The sequence below is a fragment of the Staurois parvus genome, unplaced genomic scaffold (genome assembly GCF_062004578.1).
Source record: "Staurois parvus isolate SC_StPar_1 unplaced genomic scaffold, SC_StPar_1.0 ptg001308l, whole genome shotgun sequence".
Classification (NCBI taxonomy): domain Eukaryota; kingdom Metazoa; phylum Chordata; class Amphibia; order Anura; family Ranidae; genus Staurois; species Staurois parvus.
In genome coordinates this window covers 91,747-116,120 of record NW_028319104.1, presented here as the reverse complement: position 1 = coordinate 116,120, position 24,374 = coordinate 91,747, and the positions used below count along the sequence as shown (strand labels likewise).

General features: G+C 46.2%; 1 protein-coding gene and 1 pseudogene across 3 annotated transcripts in view; both read left to right on the top strand.

Moving 5' to 3' along the window:
* LOC149437130 (asialoglycoprotein receptor 1-like) overlaps window positions 1-5,859 on the top strand; it is a 30,480-nt pseudogene extending 24,621 nt beyond the window's left edge. Inside the window, exon 11 of the transcript XR_016308175.1 lies at window positions 5,122-5,859. The product of XR_016308175.1 is annotated as an asialoglycoprotein receptor 1-like (transcript). The remainder of the gene's footprint in view (window positions 1-5,121) is intronic.
* A 5,619-nt stretch (window positions 5,860-11,478) lies between these two features.
* On the top strand, window positions 11,479-23,738 carry LOC149437129 (asialoglycoprotein receptor 1-like). 2 transcript variants are annotated; one of them, XM_089661095.1, is made up of 10 exons: window positions 11,479-11,875; window positions 11,947-12,037; window positions 12,923-13,036; window positions 16,166-16,261; window positions 16,341-16,397; window positions 16,603-16,674; window positions 16,815-16,889; window positions 20,725-20,876; window positions 22,761-22,894; window positions 23,099-23,196. In XM_089661095.1, the coding sequence occupies exons 2-9, from the start codon at window positions 11,950-11,952 to the stop codon at window positions 22,869-22,871; spliced, it is 765 nt and encodes a 254-aa protein (XP_089517221.1). In that variant the 5' UTR covers window positions 11,479-11,875; window positions 11,947-11,949; the 3' UTR covers window positions 22,872-22,894; window positions 23,099-23,196. The 2 variants fall into 2 exon arrangements, with proteins under 2 accessions (XP_089517221.1, XP_089517220.1); XM_089661094.1 differs by having other exon boundaries at window positions 11,524-11,875; window positions 22,761-22,867; window positions 23,099-23,738.
* The last annotated feature ends 636 nt before the right edge of the window (window positions 23,739-24,374 follow it).

Below are 24,374 nucleotides of genomic sequence, written 5' to 3'. Positions count from 1 at the left end.
AAATCTTTTCCTTTATTAATAATACGTTTAAGTATATAGTAATTAGAATTGCTGATAAAGGGGGAAGTATTGTCGTTCTAAATAAAAATGATTATGAAGAAGAAATGAGGAGATTACTACAAATCAAAGATACATATAAAATATTGACAAAAAATCCCACTAAGAAACTTAAATTATTACTTAAACGTATTATTAATAAAGGGAAAGATTTGGGTGTATTGACTGAAAAAGAAGCCAAATATCTTTTGATAAAACATCCTAAAATACCTACTATATACTATCTACCAAAAATACCCAAAAATAAAGAGAACCCACCGGGGAGGCCCATTGTGAGTGGGATTAATTCGTTGTTTGCAAGGGTTGGTGAATATGTTGATACCTTCCTACAAAGTATTGTTAGGACAAATAAGGCTTTTTTTGAGGGATGGTGGACATCTTATTAACATTCTTAAAGAATTACATAATGTTGATAATTGTATGTTGGTGACTATAGACGTAGAATCATTATATACTAACATTAATCAGACTGATGGAACTGATGCGGTCAAATGAGCCCTTAAACATAAATCACTTCTAAAAAGAACACAGAGGAAATTTGTTGTTGAATTACTAGAGTTGGCGATGAACAATAATTTCTTCTGGTATAATAATACCTTTATTCAGCAATGTAAGGGTGTTGCCATGGGAGCTAAGTATGCTCCCAGTGTGGCAAATTTAGTAATGGATAAATGGGAGGAAGAAAGTATTTTCAATAAATGGCCAGAGATGGCGCTATACAAGAGGTATATAGATGACATTATAATGTTATGGGACGGATCCAAGGAGAAGCTTGATTCTTTTATGGAATATATTAATATGAACAGATATGGATTGAGATTCACTGTTACTAGTGACTTTCAGCAAATAAACTTCTTGGATCTGATCCTATATAAAGATAATGGTCAAATTTTTACTAAAACTTATTTCAAAGAAGTGGATAAAAATAGCTACATCCCTACATCTAGTGGACATCATCCTAATTGGCTATATAGTACACTAAGTGGTCAATTTACCAGAATAAAGAGAAATTGTAGCGATAATAAAGATTTTCTTGATCAAACTGAGTTGTTAATTGAGAGATTTATAGAGAAAGGGTATGAGAGGAGATTTTTGGTCAAGGAAAACAATTGAGTACTGTCCGTGATACTTTTTTTATTTGCACTAACATGCAATTTTGAGGACAAGCTTTCGGGGTATGTCCCCTTCTTCAAGGTCTAAGCAGTACTGTTTGGGGACATACCCCGAAAGCTTGTCCTCAAAATTGCATGTTAGTGCAAATAAAAAAAGTATCACGGACAGTACTCAATTGTTTCTGTCGCAAATGCACTAATACGGCTACAATCACCTCAAGCAAATTGGTCAAGGAAAGAAATTCGATAAATAATAGAGATAGGGAGATGCTTCTTAGAAATAGAAAGACTTATTTGGGATTTGAAAATAATGTACCTTTTATCACTAACTATAATATGCAATAGAAGAACATTGAACGAATTTTTAAAAAATATTGGACTATTTTATTAAAAGATGATATATTGAATAAACTTTTACCTAAGACACCGAAATTTATTTACAGAAAAAATAGGTCTTTAAGGACGAGATTGGCCCATAATGTTATCGAACCCCCGAAAAAGATCGACCTGTTTCCAAATCTAAAGGGATTTTTTCCGTGTAGGAAGTGTAAAGTATGTAAGACTGTAAAGGATATTAATAATAAAAAAAGGAAGTCATTTTGTTCTTCATTCTCTAAGAAAGAATATAATATTAACTCTTTGATTACATGTAATTCAACACATGTGATTTATGCTTTGGAGTGTCCGTGTCATTTTAGATATATTGGGAGAACTGGAAGATGTTTAAAAACAAGAATAGGTGAACATATAAGAAATATAAAAAAAGGATTCGATAAACATAGTGTATCAAAACACTTTAAATTAGTACATAATTGTGATCCGAGCCTACTTACCTTTTATGGGATTGAGATGGTGACACCCCATTGGAGGGGCTCGGATTTGGGTAATGAAATATCCAAAAAAGAGACGTTTTGGATTTATGAGTTAAATTCTTTGCAGCCTTATGGGTTAAATGTTGATATCGATTTAAATTGTTTTCTCACAAATTTTTAATTTTGTATATTTGATTGTTAATTGTGACATCTTTGTGATTTAATTTCAATTTTAATTTTATATATTTTTGTCGTATTATTAGAGTTCCCCTTTATTTTAATGTATACTGGCCCTTTAAATTATTCTGATGAGATTTTGAGATATGGTTTTAGAGGGTGTTTGGCCCTTTAATTATATATTTATATTTATTTGGATATTTAATTATACATTTTTTCCCTTATATATATTTTTTCTTTTCTTTACTTTTTTGATGTTTAATAGATTATATATATTTGTGTATCATTTGCGGACATCTGTCATCATTGGGGCGGCTTGTCTACTTGATTCCCCATTGATGCCAGCTGATCGTTCCCTGTGCAGTGCATATTTAATGAAGTTGCGACGTCTCACATCCACTCCGCTCCGTGAGGACGTCGATGATGAAACGCGTAGGGCGGAGCTTGATCGATGTGACGTCATTACGTTTTCCCACAAGCTACTGCGCATGTGCTGAGTAGCTGGGTCCGTTCTCTGTGATTGCTGTATGCTGTTGACGCCGGTGTCGGCTGGGACACCTTTTGAGTTAAGTGCAATGAGTACCTAATAAAGGAAGCTGTTTTTTAATAATACTGCACCATGAAGTTCTTCTGTTTCTTTCGAGTGTCTGGCATTTCCCTTTTTGGATACGATTAAGGGGGCTTTTTTGGAGAAGTGGATTTCCTTGATGATATTTGATTTGAAAGCATTTGCTCCATCTGAAATTGGTGTATGTGGATCTGGGTTCTGCAGAACATCATTCTCTGAAGATACATCTATGAATGACTCTATTACTACTACCGCTCCCAGAGCAATACATGTTTTACTTTTATAGCTCTGGTGAGTTTATTCAGCATTTTCTGGTGGTGGTATTGTCACATTTATACATTTTTTGTGCACGTTTTTTTTTGTGTCACATATTTCAAAGTGTGGACTATTTATTTGAACATTTCTTATTTAAATGTTATCCTAGGGTTAGCCACATAGAACAACATGTGATCTGCATAAGCAGTGACTTTGTGTTCCCTGTCTCCCATTTTTATCCCCCTTATATCACTGCTTTTCCTAACCCTCTCCAATAATGGTTCTAATGACAACACAAAAAGCATGGGGGAGAGGGGGCATCCCTGCCTGGTTCCATTATTCATTTAAAAAAATTGAGAGAAGGTTCCATTTAACTTTACCGCCGCTGATGGGTTGCTATATAATCCTTTTATCCAATTCAACATTTTAGGTCCCATCCCCAACCTTTCTAACGTATTAAACATAAACCCCCAATTGTTCCTATTGAATGCCTTTTCCGTATCGATCGACAGTAAGATCGCAGATGTTTTTTATTAGATTCCGTCTGACTTTGCTCTATTATTATTATTATACAGTATTTATAAAGCGCCGATAGTTCGCTCAGCGCTGTACATTACAAAGGGGGACAGAACATGTGACAGAACAATAACAATACAATGCAATACACGAGGGGATCGAGGGCCCTGATCTTTCGAGCTTACAATCTAGGAGGGAGGGGATGGTGGCACAGGAGGAGATAGCTGTGGGGGATGGAGTGGTAGGAAGAGTGGAGGAGGTCGGCAAGTTAGCAGGGGGTGGGGTAGGCTTCCCTGAAGAGATGGGTTTTCAGGGTGCGCCTAAAGGAGAGGAGAGTAGGTGATAATCTGATGGGTTGGGGCAGGGAGTTCCAGAGGATAGGTGACACCCTGGAGAACTCCTGGAGGTGGGCATGGGAGGAGGAGACCAGAGAACTAGAGAGAAGAAGGTCTTGTGAGGAGCGGAGTGTGCGTGTTGGGCGGTACTTGGATATTAGGTCAGTGATGTAGTTCGGGGCAGTATGGTGGACAGCTTTGTACATCAGTGTTAGGATTTTGAATTTGATCCGTTGCGCAATCGGAAGCCAGTGGAGGGATTGGCAGAGGGGGGTGGCGGATACTGAGTGGAGGCCGGTGGAGGGATTGGCAGAGGAGGGTGGAGGACACTGAATTGAGGCCAGTGGAGGGATTGGCAGATGGGGGTGGAGGCCAGTGGAGGGATTGGCAGAGGGGGGTGGAGGACACTGGGTAGAGGCCAGTGGAGGGATTGGCAGAGAGGGGTGGAGGACACTGAGTGGAGGCCAGTGGAGGGATTGGCAGAGGGGGGTGGAGGACACTGAGTGGAGGCCAGTGGAGGGATTGGCAGAGGGGGGTGGAGGACACTGAGTGGAGGCCAGTGGATGGATTGGCAGAGGGGGGTGGAGGACACTGAGTGGAGGCCAGTGGAGGGATTGGCAGAGGTGGGTGGCGGAAACGGAGCGGTTGGAAAGGTGAATTAGTCTGGCAGCCGTATTCAGGATGGACTGAAGCGGGGATAGCCAGCGGCGAGGCAGGCCAGTGAGGAGGGAGTTGCAGTAGTCGAGTCGTGATATGATGAGGGAGTGGATGAGCTGTTTAGTGGTTTCTGGGGTTAGGAACGTGCGGATTTTGGTGATGTTGCGGAGGTGGAGTCTGCATGTTGCGGAGGTGGAGTCTGCATGTTGCGGAGGCGGAGTCTGCATGTTGCGGAGGCGGAGTCTGCATGTTGCGGAGGCGGAGTCTGCATGTTGCGGAGGTGGAGTCTGCACGAGTTTGTTAAAGATTGGACTTGGGGCTGGAAGGATAGATTGGAGTCCAGAATGACACCAAGTACTCTGGCCTGCAGGGCGGGTTTGATGGTGGCGTTGTTGGACATGATGGAGAAGTCAATGGGGGGTGGTGTCCGGGCTGGGGGGAAGACTAGGAGCTCGGTTTTGGAGAGGTTCAGTAAACAGAATGCTCTTGTTGTTTGCTACCTATGCTTGTCTAACTTTTGGGGTGTCGGTTTTGGTAGTGCCCTTTAAGCTAATAAGCCCTTTAGGACTTATTCTCTATGTTGATCTTGTCATCGGTTCTGGCCCAGTCACTATTTTCCTTGATTCCTGTAGGTTCTGGCACCCTCTATCAGCCTGATGATTGGTTCGGTCATGGTCTCAGAGGAGGAGAAGATTGCGCTCACCTGAAAAGCCCAGGTGGCTGGTACGATGCTCCTTGTTCCCAGGGCTTACCGTACATCTGTGAGAAGAAAATGCCCTGACCTGCGGAACAGGAGAACCCCTGATATTTTCATCCCCTAATCACTTCTTCTCGGCTTCACTACAGTTATTAGAACTTCCTAATAAAATATCAAAATGATCCTGCAGGACACAATGGGACCTATAGATCCTGAAGAGCTCCTCAAGCATGTCCAATCACAATACAGTAATGTGGAGAGGGATTCTTGTCATATGTGATGTTCAGCAGAAGTAAATCAGTTTCACCTTCTAGATATCAGAGAGTGGATATGAGCTCCTCGGGGGCGGGGATTTTTCTTAGTTTACCTTTCCTCCATTATTAGTATGAAAATGTGTTCTGTGTATAAAATCAGTATTAATAAATTCATGTAGATAATGGATTACTAACCTGGCAGTCTCTGTGAAGAGCCACATATCCTGTATATATACAGTATCTATACTGTGTGTGTGTATGTATATACTGTATATATATATATATATATATATATATATATATATATTTACATACAATTTATTAAGGCCTTACCTCATGTGAAAAGGAACCTTTCCACTTACCCAAGAGAGAAAAAAACTGTTACGTGCAATAAATACAGTACAATATGGTGAAGCTTTGCAGAGCCGTTTTTGGATTTTTGGGCACATGTTAAAAAAATAATTTTAAGACTGAAAATGAGTCAAAAACCACCAAAGAGTATATATTTTCTGAAAGCAGAGACCCTGGAGAATAAAATGGCAATAGTTCCAATTTCGTATGTAACACATTAATAGAGCAATGACATTCTGTATTGTATGATATGGAGGGATGGAGAGCCTCACCTATTGGGGATGGAGAGCCTCAGCTATTGGGGATGGAGAGCCTCAGCTGTTGGGGATGGAGAGCCTCAGCTGTTGGGGATGGAGGACCTCAGCTATGGAGAATGAAGGACCTCAGATACGGAGAATGAAGGACCTCAGATATGGGTGATGGAGCAGCTCAGCTTTAGGAGAAGGAGGACCTCAGTATTGGGAGACTGAAGAGCCCACATATGGGAATGGAGGAACTCAGCTATGGGGGATGAGAAGCTAAGCTATGGGGGATGGAGAACTTCAGCTATGGGGGTGGAGATGCTCAGCTATTGGGGACAGAGGACCTTAGCTATGAGGATGGAGAAGCTCGGCTAGGGGGAATGGAGCAGTTTAGGTATGGTTGGTGGAGGAACTCCGCTATGGTGGGTGGAGGAACTCTGCTATGGTGGGTGGAGGAACTCTGCTATGGTGGGTGGAGGAACTCGGCTATGGGGGGATGAGGAACTCGGCTATGGGAGGGGTGAAGGAACTCGGCTATGGGAGGGGTGAAGGAACTCGGCTATGAGAGGGGTGAAGGAACTCAGCTATGGCGGGGTGGAGGAACTAGGCTATGGGGGGGATGTAGGAACTTGGCTATGGAGGGATGAAGATGCTTGGCTATGGGGGGATGGAGAAGTTTAGGTGTGGAGGTGGAGGAACTTAGCTATGGGGATGGAGGTCTTCTGCTATGGGGATGGATAAGATCTGCTATGAGGATGGAACACTTTAGCTATCAGGGATGGAGGATGGAGAAGCTCAGCTATGAGGGAAGGAGGACCTCAGCAAATTAGGATAGAGAAGCTCAGCTGTAGGGTATGGGGGAGCTCAGCTATGGGGGAAGGAGGACCTAAGCTATGGGGGATGGAGGAGCTCAGCTATGGGGTATGGAGGAGCTGAGCTATGTTGGATAGAGGAGCTCAGCTGTAGGGAATGGGGAGCTCAGCTATGGAGAAGAGACATTAAGAGGGCAAGTGATTACAATGTACAAATACATGAAAGGTGACTTCTGTAAATGTAATAAACTGTTTACTCCGAGGTCCTTGAAGAGAATCACACCAATGATTTGAGGTTAGAAGAAAGAAGTTTTAACCTTAGATTGAGGAAAGGGCTCTTTACTGTCAGCAGTAAAATGTGGGACTCCCACCCCCAAGGAAGTGGTATTAGCTGAGAGTGTTGACAACTTCAACTCAGAAAGAGGAATATACAGGGCTATGATAGAACAGGGGGAACTGATAGAGAATAAATATCACACACACAAAGACACACATAGGTTGGACTGGATGGACTGATGTCATTTCTCAATCCCGCCATACAGACCCCAGGCCTTCAAATGGGATATAAGAGCATAGGAAACATATCAGGAGGCCAGGGTGGGAGTAGGGGGAATATACTGGGGGGGGGGTTATTCCCCTGGCCACATCCTCAACACCTTTAACCATCAAGGACTTTATCAAGGGATGGAGGCCAGGCATGCATCTGTACTTCTACACTGTGATCCAGTTTTAACCCTTAATATCCCCATGTAGCACTGGCCCTACAGAAGCCGCTTGGTAGATTGGGTTCTCTGTTCTTCTGCCTCGACTCTGAGAACAACCTCAGCTTCACCGACACACCAGGTTAAGCTAAATGATACTTCCCTGCGACTGGGAGCAAAATTATAGATACCCTGCACACAACTAAGGTCCAGTATCAACAAGCAAACATCAGGCTGGCTAGTGGTAAATGAAGCCAATATGTTGCCACGGGTTGCAGTAAGTAGCAGTATGCACATAAATGAGTAAAGTAAAGGATTAGGTGAATCACAGCTCGCTAGGCTAGAGCAGCATAGAGTGGAGTTCTCTGCAGCTAAATTAGAGTAAACTTGGTAATACACAAAATCAGTAATGACATTAGAAACAGTAACAGCAATGATAATAAATACTGTGATAACTCCTCTGTAAACAGTAGGCTATATCCACTTTACAGTGCACCCTATATAAATGGCTGTGATGAAATGTAAGACTCTCTATAGATGCACCTTTTACTATGGACAATAGGTAAAGTTCTTGTGAAGCAGCTGAGTGAGCAGTCTTTAGTCCTAGTTCTTCAGCCAGCTAGCAGTGGGGCCCAGTCTTTAGGGTGGTGCACATGAGTACAGATCTAGTAAAGTCTGCATGCAATAAATGATGCTACTAATTAGATGGTAAGTCCCTATGTGCTCAGTCTCTGCAAGCAGCAACAGATTAATGGCAAGAGGGTCCTCTCACTAGTCCCAGAGATAAAGAAACAGGGGTCTCACTGTTCTGATGTTTGCTCACTTCTGGATCTGCTTGGAGTGACTCCAGACCTCAGTACATAGCTGCAGCCTTGTGGCAGGTTGATGTGCACACAGGAGAAGCGATCTCCTTGCAGCAAAGGAGTTCCTTGGTATTCAACCTGAGAAAATACAACTCTCTTTCCCTTTATACCCAGCTAGCATTGGGAATTGTAGTCCAGAGGTCCATAGACTGCCATAGTAAAGTTTATTTTCCAAACTTCAACTCCTGTGATTCAATGCTGCCAACCATTAAGTCTCTTGAGATCCTTCTGCTCATCAGCTTCTCTTGGTGGATGGAGGCGAGGTAGTGTATATTGGAAGCACAGTACCGTAAGTCGCTCTCATTCTCTAGCTAAGCACCTGGCTACACCTACTGTATTAGGTGTATCCAAATAAAAGGCGCAATTTGTCTCCCATTTATGAGAATCTTCGATGTATAAAAAAAAAATCTTGAAATATATTGTGGAAGTTGCATTATAGGATCACCACATGTTTGGGACTGAAATGTACATAGTAAAATGGGCGGTATGTGATAAGAGTAAATTCAATGCCTGGTGTAGCCTAAAGAAGCCCTGGGGGCACGCAACCTGAAATAGTTGGCATGGGTACACTGCTGGACTACTCTGCGCCTGTCATTGAACACCCCCCGCATGTTGTACAGGATACCAGGGATGGGTCCATGATGGTAAATATGTGTCACCTGTATTGGAGTTGTGGTGCCGTTAAGGTGGGCAAGAAGAGAGGCAGCTTTGACTGCTGAAGATTAGCCTGTAGCCAGGTAGAGATTAGAGTAGGTCCCTTTGAAGGGTTGTTCCTCCTAAGAGGAGGATTCTGGGAACCCATTTATTAGCAGAAGGTGGTGGGAGACCAGAGTAGGGAATGTTGTCGTAGAGCTGGAGAAGAGGTCTAGACTGCTGTGCTCCTGTTCTTCCTTTTTGGAGGGGAAAGCAGGGCTCCCTGGGATTCCCTGTTGGACTTCTAGGAGAAGGTAAAGCCCATCTGTAGCCAAACTGATCACAAAGAGGAGAAAACCTAGGAGGACTTGGTACCTTCCTGGATCTCCCCTAAGGGGAGAAGGAAATCAATAGAGGACATAGATGGGAAGAGAGTGTGGGCTAATCTTTTCTGCCCGAAGTTTGAGATATGAGCATCTCTTAGCTTGGAGTAATTAAATATCACCTCTACCATTGTCTGGAGAATGTACAAGATGGGCTACAACGGGAACTGGTATGCTGCTATTCCATCTATTTAGTAAAGCAAGTTATTCCTAAGACTTGGCCTCCATGTGAATGTCCATGCAGGAGAAGTCACTCATTGTCAAAGCCTGGGGAATGCGAGAACAAGTATTATTTGTGTTAACCTGGCTGTTGAGCCCTGAAAGGAACTAAGGACCAGCATGTGAAGTGAGGGGACAGAGCAGGGGCAAATAGGAGGGTGGAAGGGTCCAGTTTCCCACCACCATCCTCACACAGGGAAGTGTAGAATGGCCAAAGAGTCATACCAGCCCTGGAGTCAGTGTGGTAAGTGAGGACTGCCTGTCATGTCTAGTGATCTGGACCTCCAAATCTCACAGTGCATGCCCCATATATCCCTCTATGTCTCATCCTATATCTTATGATATCTATCCGGGGACACAGGTAGGCAGAAGTGAGACCTTCCTCAGACTTCCCCTACTCTCTGTCCATCATCTTTCTTTGGAAAGGAGTTAACTCATGCCCAAAGTCTTTAGTTTAGTCCCAGACTGAAAATATATCTCCTATTGGTCCATTTACAGAAAATGTATTCAGTCTCCGCCTCCTTTGGAATGTATCTCATGACCTAAATTGATTTCCTTGACTTCTAATCCTGTGTATTCAATGTAAAGATCAGAACAATTTCCTCTTCTATTGATCTCATATTCATCATCATAAGAAGGAGTCCTTCATTCTGGAGAAGAGTGTGGCCCCTATGACCAGGATGGTGTCCAGGGAGTGTAGTATGGGAGATGGAATTTATTTCTGGATTTTATTTTGTGGCTTGTTTTAAACTAAAGTTCAATTACTGAATAAATGTCTGCAAGATTTACCTTTTGATTTCAAAAATATTCGTTATTATTAAACAAAACTGGCATCGTCATAAAGTGGTGGATGATCCATTGGCTGGTTGTTGACTGCTGTGAATGATTCCCTATTTATTCCTCCAAATGGCTGGCTGTCTTTGCTCGCCCTCATAAAGGAAGCTGGAATTTCAGCCTAAAATCCACATTTGTACCCCCAAGTGCTTCATCTACTTCAAATCCACGTCTTCTACCGAGTGCAGCAAATGTGCCCAGATAGGCCAGGGATTGCCCAATATTCATTCTGGAGAAAGATTATAATTCTTCTTCATCCTGTTGTGAGGTATAATGTGAACTCTGAAAAGTTCTGAGGAATTATTGTAGAACTTCTACTTCCTCCAGAGCGATGAAATACAGAGCTGACTGGGACGTGATGACGTCAGGGGCTGATAGGATGTATGTAGGAAAAAAGGATATAAAAGAAGGAACTTTTAATTTGAGAGCTCCAAACCACCGAGAGACAAAGAGAGGACAACACTGAGACTACAACACTGAGACTACAACACTGAGACTACAACACCGAGACTACAACACTGAGACTACAACACCGAGACTACAACACCGAGACTACAACACCGAGACTACAACACTGAGACTACAACACCGAGGCTACAACACCGAGGCTACAACACCGAGACTACAACACCGAGACTACAACACCGAGACTACAACACCGAGACTACAACACTGAGACTATAACACCGGGACTACAACACCGAGACTACAACACCGGGACTACAACACCGAGACTACAACACCGAGACTACAACACCGAGACTACAACACCGAGACTATAACACCGAGACTATAACACTGAGACTATAACACTGAGACTGCAACACCGAGACTACAACACCGAGACTACAACACCGAGACTACAACACCGAGACTATAACAACTAGTCTACAACACCGAGACTACAACACTGAGACTACAACACTGAGACTGCAACACTGAGATTACAACACCGAGACTACAACACCGAGACTACAACACCGAGACTACAACACCGAGACTACAACACCGAGACTACAACACCGAGACTATAACAACTAGTCTACAACACCGAGACTACAACACCGAGACCACAACACCGAGACCACAACACCGAGACCACAACACCGAGACTACAACACCGAGACTACAACACCGAGACTACAACACCGAGACCACAACACCGAGACCACAACACCGAGACCACAACACCGAGACTACAACACCGAGACTACAACACTGACACTATAACACAGACTACAACACTGAGACTACAACACTGAGACTACAACACTGAGACTACAACACCGAGACTACAACACCGAGACTACAACACTGAGACTACAACACCGAGACTACAACACCGAGACTACAACACTGAGAGGACAAAACTTAGAGGACAACACAGATACTATAAGGTGAGAGAGAGTAATGATACATCTGTCCTGTAATCTATGGATCTGTCTGTCTATAATGGGGTCTTCTACAGGACATGTCAGTGCGGTATAAGGACATTGAGCCACTTCAGGAAGACCCAACACCCAACAAGAGTCCCTCAGGAAACCATTCAGCTTACCGAGGTACGGATCACTGTACAGGGCAAAGGTGTAATACCACAGATACCGAGAATGACACCCGGCATCCAGGACAGGGGAAGTGGGACTGTGCAGAGTCCATACATACAGAATAGGGACAGATACCGAGAATGACACCCGGCATCCGGGACAGGAGAAGTGGGACTGTGCAGAGTCCATACATACAGAATAAGGACAGATACCGAGAATGACACCCGGCATCCAGGACAGGGGAAGTGGGACTGTGCAGAGTCCATACATACAGAATAGGGACAGATACCGAGAATGACACCCGGCATCCGGGACAGGAGAAGTGGGACTGTGCAGAGTCCATACATACAGAATAGGGACAGATACCGAGATGACACCCGGCATCCAGGACAGGAGAAGTGGGACTGTGCAGAGTCCATACATACAGAATAGGGACAGATACCGAGATGACACCCGGCATCCGGGACAGGAGAAGTGGGACTGTGCAGAGTCCATACATACAGAATAGGGACAGATACCGAGATGACACCCGGCATCCAGGACAGGAGAAGTGGGACTGTGCAGAGTCCATACATACAGAATAGGGACAGATACCGAGAATGACACCCGGCATCCGGGACAGGAGAAGTGGGACTGTGCAGAGTCCATACATACAGAATAGGGACAGATACCGAGATGACATCCGGCATCCGGGACAGGAGAAGTGGGACTGTGCAGAGTCCATACATACAGAATAAGGACAGATATCGAGAATGACACCCGGCATCCAGGACAGGAGAAGTGGGACTGTGCAGAGTCCATACATACAGAATGGGGACTGATACTGAGAGTGACACCCAGTTTAGAGTAATGTAATCCTTTTGCTCCCAGGAAGGGATTCAGTGCAAGTCTTTATTTCAGGACTCATCATGAACAGATGGATCCCCCAACCATCCTCCGGCCTGATTTGCTTTCTGTCGGCACTTTGCACTCTCCTCCTCTTCATCATCATCATCCTCATTGTCACCATCACACGTGAGTTCACCCTTAATGTACCTTCATTCTCTGGAACCTCTGCCCTCCATCATCCACACCACATTCTCTGGAAGACCTCCCCCCACCATCCACACTACATTCTCTGGAAGATCTCCCCCCACTGTCCACACTATATTCTCTGGAAGACCTCCCCCCACTGTCCACACTACATTCTCTGGAAGACCTCCCCCCACTGTCCACACTACATTCTCTGGAAGATCTCCCCCCATTGTCCACACTACATTCTCTGGAAGACCTCCCCCCACTGTCCACACTACATTCTCTGGAAGATCTCCCCCCACTGTCCACACTACATTCTCTGGAAGATATCCCCCCACCATCCACACTACATTCTCTGGAATATCTCCCCTCACTGTCCACACTACATTCTATGGAAGATCTCCCCCCACTGTCCGCACTATATACTCTGGAAGATCTCCCCCCCACTGTCCACACTACATTCTCTGGAAGACCTCCCCCTACCATCCACACTACATTCTCTGGAAGATCTCCCCCCACTGTCCACACTACATTCTCTGGAAGATCTCCCCCCACTGTCCACACTACATTCTCTGGAAGATATCCCCCACTGTCCACACTACATTCTCTGGAAGATCTCCCCCACTGTCCACACTACATTCTCTGGAAGATCTCCCCCACTGTCCACACTACATTCTCTGGAAGATCTCCCCCCACTGTCCACACTACATTCTCTGGAAGATCTCCCCCCACTGTCCACACTACATTCTCTGGAAGATCTCCCCCCACCATCCACACTACATTCTCTGGAATATCTCCCCTCACTGTCCACACTACATTCTATGGAAGATCTCCCCCCACTGTCCGCACTATATACTCTGGAAGATCTCCCCCCCACTGTCCACACTACATTCTCTGGAAGACCTCCCCCTACCATCCACACTACATTCTCTGGAAGATCTCCCCCCACTGTCCACACTACATTCTCTGGAAGATCTCCCCCCACTGTCCACACTACATTCTCTGGAAGATATCCCCCACTGTCCACACTACATTCTCTGGAAGATCTCCCCCACTGTCCACACTACATTCTCTGGAAGATCTCCCCCACTGTCCACACTACATTCTCTGGAAGATCTCCCCCCACTGTCCACACTACATTCTCTGGAAGATCTCCCCCCACTGTCCACACTACATTCTCTGGAAGATCTCCCCCCACTGTCCACACTACATTCTCTGGAAGATCTCCCCCCACTGTCCACACTACATTCTCTGGAAGATCTCCCCCCACTATCCACACTATATTCTCTGGAAGATCTCCCCCCACTGTCCACATTACATTCTCTGGAAGATCTCCCCCCACTGTCCACACTACATTCTCTGGAAGATCTCCCCCCACTGTCCACACTACATTCTCTGGAAGATCTCCCCCCACTGTCTACACTACATTCTCGAGAAGAGCCCCCTTCACCATCCACACTACATTCTCTGGAAGCTCCTTATTCATTCTCCACACAACACTACCATCCACTCCACCTTCCATTCACACTACAATCTCCAGAAGCTACCCCTTCCCCCCTCTGCCCTCCTCTGCCTTTTTCTAGAAAGCATCAGTATTACTTTCTCATCCAATGTTTTGTATCTCCCTCCTTGTAATGGATGCCAGGCAAATTTAGTTGTTGGCTTGCTCTGTACTCACAGAAGCTGAGATTGATTGACTGGGTCATTTTATGGTTCCATGCTGTGGATTTGATTGTTCCCCTCCATGTAGAACCTTTCATAGCTTAAGGTGGGAAATTTAAATGCCCAGTCTGAGTATTTACTGTGCTTTGACCAATCCCTATAATTGATATGTGCCCAGTAGGTGGTCAGAGAGGTGTTAAATAGGCTGGAACCTGTTCCCTGTGAGGGAATGGAGCTGGGGGGTGGGGCTGGACCTATGGATTTATCCTTTCCATAGATTTTGTGAGTAGAACCTCTACTCTTTTATGCAGTTTTGTTCATGGTCCTCAGCTGTGAATACACAGACTATTCCAGTCTGCCACTACCTGTGCTACAAACTATCTCTCTAGCCAGAAGGACTTGGACTGTTCCAGTCTGCTTATTCATGCTACTGATTGACCTTATGGTCCCATCTGTGAGTGAAGGCCTGAGTTACTGCTGCTTTGGGAGAGACCAGTCCACTGCAGAACTGTGCTCAAGCATTTTGGAGAATCCCATTCCCCATGGTACTCCTCCTGTTACCAGTTTGTAACAGAACCGGACCCCGACTGCACCAGGTTATTTCCGTTAGACTCCCGCTTCCCTGCCTGAGCACAGATCCAAGGACACCACCCTTGAACAAAGCCAGGAAATAAACTTATTTATTTTAACACAGACACAAGATATAAAACATTCAAGGGAACAATCCACCTCCCTGCATATGGACACAGGGCGGGGCAAACCAAATCTAGCAACCAGAGACACATTAGCAGACACCCCCCACCAAGCCAATACACAAACACATACATCCCATAATAGTTTTCTCCCAAGCAAGACACACAATAGAACAATGGGATGTAACCACATGGCAGTAAACAATAAACAACCCCCCCTATACATGTCTACACAATATCAGGACATTTCACTCTTCACCCCTAACAGGCACAGGGTGACTTACACATAGGAGGGATATGGGGAGCTGAGACAGGGGTCTCCCCACCCCTCCAAAGTGAGCCGTGTTCCATGGGCCCCCCACCCAAAGTCACTCCCGTCACACAGTTCTTTAGCAATAAATACTAAAAGACATCCCCTAGACTGTTGACTGAGCCGGAGTGAATAGACTGTTGCTGTGTGTCTGGATTTCTCTGCACTGTTTTGGGAAAGAACCTGTTACATCTACAGCAGTCACAGGGAGTAGTGCTACACCTCCAGGTCAGCTGCTGGTCACCCCCTTCATTTCTCCCCAGACCACAATCAGATGTGCTTTGCTCCCTATCTCTCATCCCTCCTGCAGTCCATGAGCAGCTTTCACTCAGCTATCTCCTTCCTGTCCATGATCAGCATTCTGGGTAGTTGAGTGATAATTGGGGAATCCAGGGTGGAGGTGGTTTTGGGATCCTCCTTATCACTCATCTGTTGGGATAAATTCTGGTTCTTTGTCTCTCACAGGTCAGGGGGTGGATCAGATAGAGCAGAACATGGAGGTGAAGCTGAGGAATCTGAGTCTAGGAGTGGACTCCAGAGTGGAGAAACTGTCCCAAGATGGTAAGTCGGACCACTGAAGGGTTGACACTATGTGATGGGTGTCTGGTCTCCTTACCTTGTGAATGTTCTCCTCCTCTAGATTCCAGGATGATGGAGAAACTGACAAACTTTGAAACCTTCATAAAGGACATGAGAGGTGAGGTGGGGCAGGATAGAGGGGTGGAGGGTACAAACTACAAAAGGTGAACAAATAAAACGTAATTCCTACTGGGACTCACTGATAGACTGAAGAATGTGATCTCTCCAGGTGATCAGGATAGAAAGGATGTATGTACAGTACAGAGATCTATGTAATCATGAATGTACAGTGTATATATGTTTTGGTTTTCCTCTCTTCACAGCAGCCGGAGTAATTACTAAAATAAAGGGGATGGAGGCCTCTGTGAACCGGATTTTATCTGATGATGTAACAGGTAAATGCACACTCCAGGATGAGATATACAATATATGTATTTTGGGGGTGGCGGTAGATCATTATTATGAAAATCTCAAAACCATTGACCCAACCTTGTACCCTGCACAGCAGACTGAGAAGACATTTTTTATATTACAGGTTCTCTTGGAAATGACATCCAAAGGGTTCTGGAAGCCATTGCAGGACTGAGAGACGAGATCAAGAAAAATACCAGTAAGTTTATTTATTTCCAGGAATCACATTTACTCAGCAAACTGTCATTTCCCAGAACTCTCTGAGCCGATCCTTCTAGCTCCCCAGTGACACCACATATTCAGTCTGCTGATCGGTTGTTGGGAATGTTAAGCATATGAGGTGCTGATGGGTTATTGGGAGTGTTGGATGGGCAGAGTGTTAATAGGTTGTTGAGAGTGTTGGGTAGATGGGGTGCTGATGGGTTGTTGGGAGTGTTGGATGGACAGAGTGTTAATAGGTTGTTGAGAGTGTTGGGTAGATGGGGTGCTGATGGGTTGTTGGGATTGTTAGATGGACAGGTGATGATGGGTTGGTGGGAATGTTAGGTGGATAGGTGATGAGTTGTTGGGAATGTTGGATAGAGGATGCTGATGGGTTGCTAGGAATTTTAGGTGGACAGATGATGATGGGTTGTTGGGAGTGTTGGATGAACAGGGTGCTGATGGGTTGCTGGGACTGTTAAGTATATGGGGTGCAGATGGGTTGCTGGAAATGTAAGGCATATGGGGTGCTGATTGGTTGTTGGGAGTGTTGGGTGGACAGAGTGTTAATAAGTTGTTGGGAGTGTTGGGTAGATGGGGTGCTGATGAGTTGCTGGGAATGTTAGATGGATGGGGTGCTGATGGGTTGCTGGGAATGTTAGATGGATGGGGTGCTGATGAGTTGTTGGGAGTGTTGGATGGACAGAGTGTTAATAGGTTGTTGAGAGTGTTGGGTAGATGGGGTGCCGATGGGTTGTTGGGAGTGTTGGATGGACAGGGTGTTAATAGGTTGTTGAGAGTGTTGGGTAGATGGGGTGCTGATGGGTTGTTGGGAGTGTTGGATGGACAGGGTGTTAATAGGTTGTTGAGAGTGTTGGGTAGATGGGGTGCTGATGGGTTGTTGGGAGTGTTGGATGGACAGGGTGTTAATAGGTTGTTGAGAGTGTTGGGTAGATGGGGTGCTGATGGGTTGTTGGGAGTGTTGGATGGACAGAGTGTTAATAGGTTGTTGAGAGGGTTGGGTAGATGGGGTGCTGATGGGTTGCTGGGATTGTTCGATGGACAGGTGATGATGGGTTGCTGGAACTGTTAGGTGGATAGGTGATGAGTTGTTGGGAATGTTGGATAGAGGATGCTGATGGGTTGCTAGGAATTTTAGGTGGACAGATGATGATGGGTTGTTGGGAGTGCTGGATGGATGGGATGCTGATGGTTTGCTGGGAAAGTTAGGTGGACAGGTGATGATGGGTTGTTGGGAGTGTTGGATGAACAGGGTGCTGATGGGTTGCTGGGAATTTTAAGTATATGGGGTGCTGATGGATTATTGGAAGTGTAGGGTGGACAGAGTGTTAATAAGTTGTTGGGAGTGTTGGGTATATGGGGTGCTGATGGGTTGTTGGGACTGTTAAGTATATGGGGCGCTGATGGGTTATTGGGAGTGTTGGATGGACAGAGTATTAATAGGTAGTTGGGAGTGTTGGGTAGATGGGGTGCTGATGGGTTGTTGGGAATGTTGGATGAACAGGGTGTTAATGGGTTGTTGGGAGTGTTGGGTAGATGGGGTGCTGATGGGTTGTTGGGAGTGTTTGATGAACAGGGTGCTGATGGGTTGCTGGGACTGTTAAGTATATGGGGTGCAGATGAGTTGCTGGAAATGTTAAGCATATGGGGTGCTGATTGGTTGTTGGGAGTGTTGGATGGACAGAGTGTTAATAGGTTGTTGGGAGTGTTGGGTAGATGGGGTGCTGATGGGTTGTTGGGAGTGTTGGATGAACAGGGTGCTGATGGGATGCTGGGACTGTTAAGTATATGGGGTGCGGATGGGTTGTTGAGAGTGTTGGATGGATGGGGTGCTGATGGGTTGCTGGGAATGTTAGGTGGATGGGTGATGATGGGTTGCTGGAAATGTTAGGTGGATGGGTGATGATGGGTTGCTGGAAATGTTAGGTGGATGGGTGATGATGGGTTGCTGGAAATGTTAGGTAGACAGGTGATAATGGTTTGTTGGGAGTGTTGGATGGATGGGGTGCTGATGTATTGTTGGTAGTGCTGGGTGAGCAGGGTGCTGATGGGTTGCTGGGAATGTTAGATGGATGGGGTGATGATGGGTTGCTGGGAATGATAGATGGATGGGGTGCTGATTGGTTGTTGGGAGTGTTGGATGGATGGGGTGCTGATGAGTTGTTGGGAATGTTAGATGGATGGGGTGCTGATGAGTTGTTGGATGGATGGGGTGCTGATGGGTTGTTGGGAGTGTTGGATGGATGGGGTGCTGATGAGTTGTTGGGAGTGTTGGATGGATGGGGTGCTGATGAGTTGTTGGATGGATGGGGTGCTGATGGGTTGTTGGGAGTGTTGGATGGATGGGGTGCTGATGGGTTGTTGGGAATGTTAGATGGATGGGGTGCTGATGCGTTGGTAGTGCTGGGTGAGCAGGGTGCTGATGGGTTGCTGGGAATGTTAGATGGATGGGGTGCTGATGGGTTGCTGGGAATGTTAGATGGATGGGGTGCTGATGGGTTGTTGGGAGTGTTGGATGGATGGGGTGCTGATGAGTTGTTGGGAGTGTTGGATGGATGGGGTGCTGATGAGTTGTTGGATGGATGGGGTGCTGATGGGTTGTTGGGAGTGTTGGATGGATGGGGTGCTGATGAGTTGTTGGGAGTGTTGGATGGATGGGGTGCTGATGAGTTGTTGGATGGATGGGGTGCTGATGGGTTGTTGGATGGATGGGGTGCTGATGGGTTGTTGGGAGTGTTGGATGGATGGGATGCTAATGGGTTGTGAGGATTGTTAGATGGACAGGTTGCTGATGGGTTGTTGGGAGTGTTGGGTGGATGGGGTGCTGATGTATTGTTGGTAGTGCTGGGTGAGCAGGGTGCTGATGGGTTGCTGGGAATGTTAGATGGATGGGGTGATGATGGGTTGCTGGGAATGATAGATGGATGGGGTGCTGATTGGTTGTTGGGAGTGTTGGATGGATGGGGTGCTGATTGGTTGTTGGGAGTGTTGGATGGATGGGGTGCTGATGAGTTGTTGGGAATGTTAGATGGATGGGGTGCTGATGGGTTGTTGGGAGTGTTGGATGGATGGGGTGCTGATGAGTTGTTGGGAGTGTTGGATGGATGGGGTGCTGATGAGTTGTTGGATGGATGGGGTGCTGATGGGTTGTTGGATGGATGGGGTGCTGATGGGTTGTTGGATGGATGGGGTGCTGATGGGTTGTGAGGATTGTTAGATGGACAGGTTGCTGATGGGTTGTTGGGAGTGTTGGGTGGACTGGGTGTTGATGGGTTGCTGAGTTGTCGATCATCTTAGATCCATCTAGGTACAGTAGGTGACAGGGGCCCTTACTTCACTGCTGTAAAGCAGTATCTTGGTGATGGCACCGTCAGAGATCAGAACACAGTCTTGATGTCAGGTAACATAGCTTTCTTCTGAGCAAACTAACTAAATTAGGATTGAATACATTTTTTATGCACATGATATTTTTTATCACTGATAATATATTGACTTTATTTTGTGTAATTATTTCCCCGTATTCTCCTGTTTATGGGTCATTCATCCCTATTATGGTGTCACAAGTGACACGGATTTCTCTGGTTAGGATTGAGGTTGTCACTATTTATGTTTATGTCACACTTCTTGGTCTGAGTTGAGTGGCAGCAGATATAATTCTAGGGATCACATCCATGTACAGCGCAGGGGACATCCTCATTTCTTCTGTTTGTCTCATCTTTCAGAATTCCTGGGATTCATTTTTAATGTCTAGGTTGAGGTTTGTGTGTCTTTCATTACCAAATAATCCACATTTGTGTCTCTCCTTCCCTCAGACTCTACTGATCCATTGTGTGAGGCGGGGTGGAAACATTACGGCCTCAACTGCTACTATGTTTCCCGGAGGGTGCAATCCTGGGGGGGTGCGAAGAAAGACTGCGAGATGAAGAAGGCTCATTTGGTGGTCATTAATGGACAGGGAGAAAATGTGAGAATTCCTGGAGCTCCTTATGATCTGCCTATTTCTTGTTCCTAAAACTGACCCCTGGGTGTGCCATGGTGGGAGGGGCTTCCCGCAGATCTGAGGAAAGGGGTGGGTGTGCCATGGTGGGAGGGGCTTCCCGCAGATCTGAGGAAAGGGGTGGGTGTGCCATGGTGGGAGGGGCTTCCCGCAGATCTGAGGAAAGGGGTGGGTGCTGATCTGCAAAGGCATGAACTGTGGCCAGCAAAAAGGTGTACTATATCTCCAGGGGACATATTGATAGATGTTTTCTGTGTGTGAATCTACAGAATATTGTGACTGGCTCAGTGATCTCTGTACAGTGCCGCGGTATATGTCAGAGTTATATAAATGTGTAATAATAATATTGTGTGACTGTGGGGGAGGGGACATTAGAGTGTAAGCTCCTCTGTACAGAGACTGATGTGACTGCGGGGGAGGGGACATTAGAGTGTAAGCTCCTCTGTACAGAAACTGATGGGACTGCGGGGGAGGGGACATTAGAGTGTAAGCTCCCCTGGTACAGAGACTGATGTGACCGTGGGGGAGGGGACATTAGAGTGTAAGCTCCTCTGGTACAGAGACTGATGGGACTGCGGGGGAGGGGACATTAGAGTGTAAGCTCCTCTGGTACAGAGACTGATGTGACCGTGGGGGAGGGGACATTAGAGTGTGAGCTCCTCTGTACAGAGATTGATGGGACTGTGGGGGAGGGGACATTAGAGCGTAAGTTCCTCTGGTACAGAGACTGATGTGTCTGTGGGGGAGGGGACATTAGAGTGTAAGCTCCTCTGTACAGAGACTGATGGGACTGTGGGGGAGGGGACATTAGAGCGTAAGTTCCTCTGGTACAGAGACTGATGTGTCTGTGGGGGAGGGGACATTAGAGTGTAAGCTCCTCTGGTACAGAGACTGATGGGACTGTGGGGGAGGGGACATTACAGTGTAAGTTCCTCTGGTACAGAGACTGATGGGACTGTGGGGGAGGGGACATTAGAGTGTAAGCTCCTCTGTACAGAGACTGATGGGACTGCGGGGGAGGGAACATTAGAGCGTAAGCTCCTCTGTACAGAGACTGAGGGGACTGTGGGGGAGGGGACATTAGAGTGTAAGCTCCTCTGGTACAGAGACTGATGGGACTGTGGGGGAGGGGACATTAGAGTGTAAGTTCCTCTGGTACAGAGACTGATGGGACTGTGGGGGAGGGGACATTAGAGTGTAAGCTCCTCTGTACAGAGACTGATGTGACTGCGGGGGAGGGGACATTAGAGTGTAAGCTCCTCTGGTACAGAGACTGATGTGTCTGTGGGGGAGGGGACATTAGAGTGTAAGCTCCTCTGTACAGAGACTGATGGGACTGTGGGGGAGGGGACATTAGAGCGTAAGCTCCTCTGTACAGAGACTGATGTGTCTGTGGGGGAGGGGCCATTAGAGCGTAAGCTCCTCTGTACAGAGACTGATGTGACTGTGGGGGAGGGGACATTAGAGTGTAAGCTCCTCTGTACAGAGACTGATGGGACTGTGGGGGAGGGGACGTTAGAGTGTAGGCAACTCTGTACAGAGACTGATGGGACTGTGGGGGAGGGGACATTAGAGTGTAAGCTCCTCTGTACACAGACTGATGGGACTGTGGGGGAGGGGACATTAGAGCGTAAGCTCCTCTGTACAGAGACTGATGTGACTGTGGGGGAGGGGACATTAGAGCGTAAGCTCCTCTGGCACAGAGACTGATGTGACTGTGGGGGAGGGGACATTAGAGTGTAAGCTCCTCTGTACAGAGACTGATGTGACTGTGGGGGAGGGGGCATTAGAGTGTAAGCTCCTCTGGGACAGATGTAAATGTATCATTATGTATTTTTTGTCTTTATAAAGACTTTTCTACATGAACTTTCTCAATTTCGGACCTCATGGATCGGCCTCACAGATGTGGATGGATCCTGGAAATGGGTGGACGGTACTTCTTATGATGCTACTCCAAAGTAAGACCCTGACCCATCCCCCACCAGGTATTAGATTCCTTTGACTTGGCTCTAGGTGATTGCTCCCGTGGTTTGTCAGTTGTGTCTTGTCTAACTTTTGGGATTATTCTTGGTGGTTCTCTTTGGGTTAATCAGCTCTTTTGACTCCGCCATCTTTTCTGTTTTAGTTCTGCTATTGATTCTGGTCAGTAAAAGGCTCGGCCCAGTCACTATTTCCCTTGGTTCCTGCAGGTTCTGGCGGTCCGAACAGCCTGATGAGTGGTTCGGTCATGGTCTCGGAGGAGGAGAAGATTGCGCTCAGTTGGAAAGTCCAGGTGTTTGGAATGATGACCATTGTTCCAGGAGCTTTCCATACATCTGTGAGAGGAAAATGACCTGAAAAGGGAAAACATCCTCATCCCCTCATCAGTCCTCTTCATCCCCTCGTCAGTCCTCTTCCTCCCCTCGTCAGTCCTCTTCCTCCCCTCGTCAGTCCTCTTCCTCCCCTCGTCAGTCCTCTTCCTCCCCTCGTCAGTCCTCTTCCTCCCCTCCTCAGTCCTCTTCCTCCCCTCATCAGTCCTCTTCCTCCCCTCATCAGTCCTCTTCCTCCCCTCATCAGTCCTCTTCCTCTGCCACACTACGGTGATGAAGAATCTATGAACAAAATATTAAAATGCACCTTCAGGACATGCTGGGACCTATAGTTCCTGAAGAGTATCTCAGATGGTCCAATCACAACACAGTGCTGAGGAGAGGGCTTCTTGTTCAACGGCAGTTCATTGGTTGCACTTTCTATAGATTAGAGAATAGATTGAGTGAGGCTGAACTCCTCGGGGGCGGGGATTGTGCTGTGTGTGGATGACCCATATTAATAAATTCATGCAGACAATGACTCTCTGTGTACACCAAGTTATTTATCTGGTGATCTCTGTGAAGATCTGCACACCCGGTATCTGAGTGTCCTAGTGAGGATCCATCACAAGACTGAAGTGGCTGTAGAGGCTCAAGGTGTATTCTTTTTTTTTTCCAAAAATACTTTTATTAGGAAAAATAATGCACATCAATGTACATGGAAACACGGATCACAGTCCGGACACAGACACATGTAGCATGCGATTCACAGACGGGCCCCGGGTTTGACTGCCGTACAAATCGAGGTGAGATATACAATTATATCCTACGAATATAGCGAAGCAGCAGATACAAAGAATATAATAGATAAGTCCGGGGTGGACTGACCATTCCAGCACTCGGGCACTGCCCGAGGGCCCAGGGTCAGTAGGGGGCCCCATGAGATGCCCCTGGTACCTTTCATTGGCTTTTTCATAGGCTTTTTTGGGTGTGGGTGAGGACACAGGAGCCCCATGATCCCCTATTGCCCGGGGGCCCCATGAGTTGTCAGTCCGCCCCTGGATAAGTCGTTATAGGTATATTGATTACTGACCTATCTACTTGTGAGCCCTTATGTGGTGGGAACGTGAAGTGCTGGCAGAGCACATGGTGAGGTGTGCGTTATGATTTGTGTGTC

Coding starts and splice junctions, on each gene's coding strand:
- LOC149437129 (XM_089661094.1), top strand. CDS start 11,950: ATGTCAGTGCGGTATAAGGACATTGAGCCACTTCAGGAAGACCCAACA. Junction 13,037..16,165: donor CCTCATTGTCACCATCACAC/GTGAGTTCACCC, acceptor TGTCTCTCACAG/GTCAGGGGGTGGATCAGATA. Junction 20,877..22,760: donor TTAATGGACAGGGAGAAAAT/GTGAGAATTCCT, acceptor GTCTTTATAAAG/ACTTTTCTACATGAACTTTC.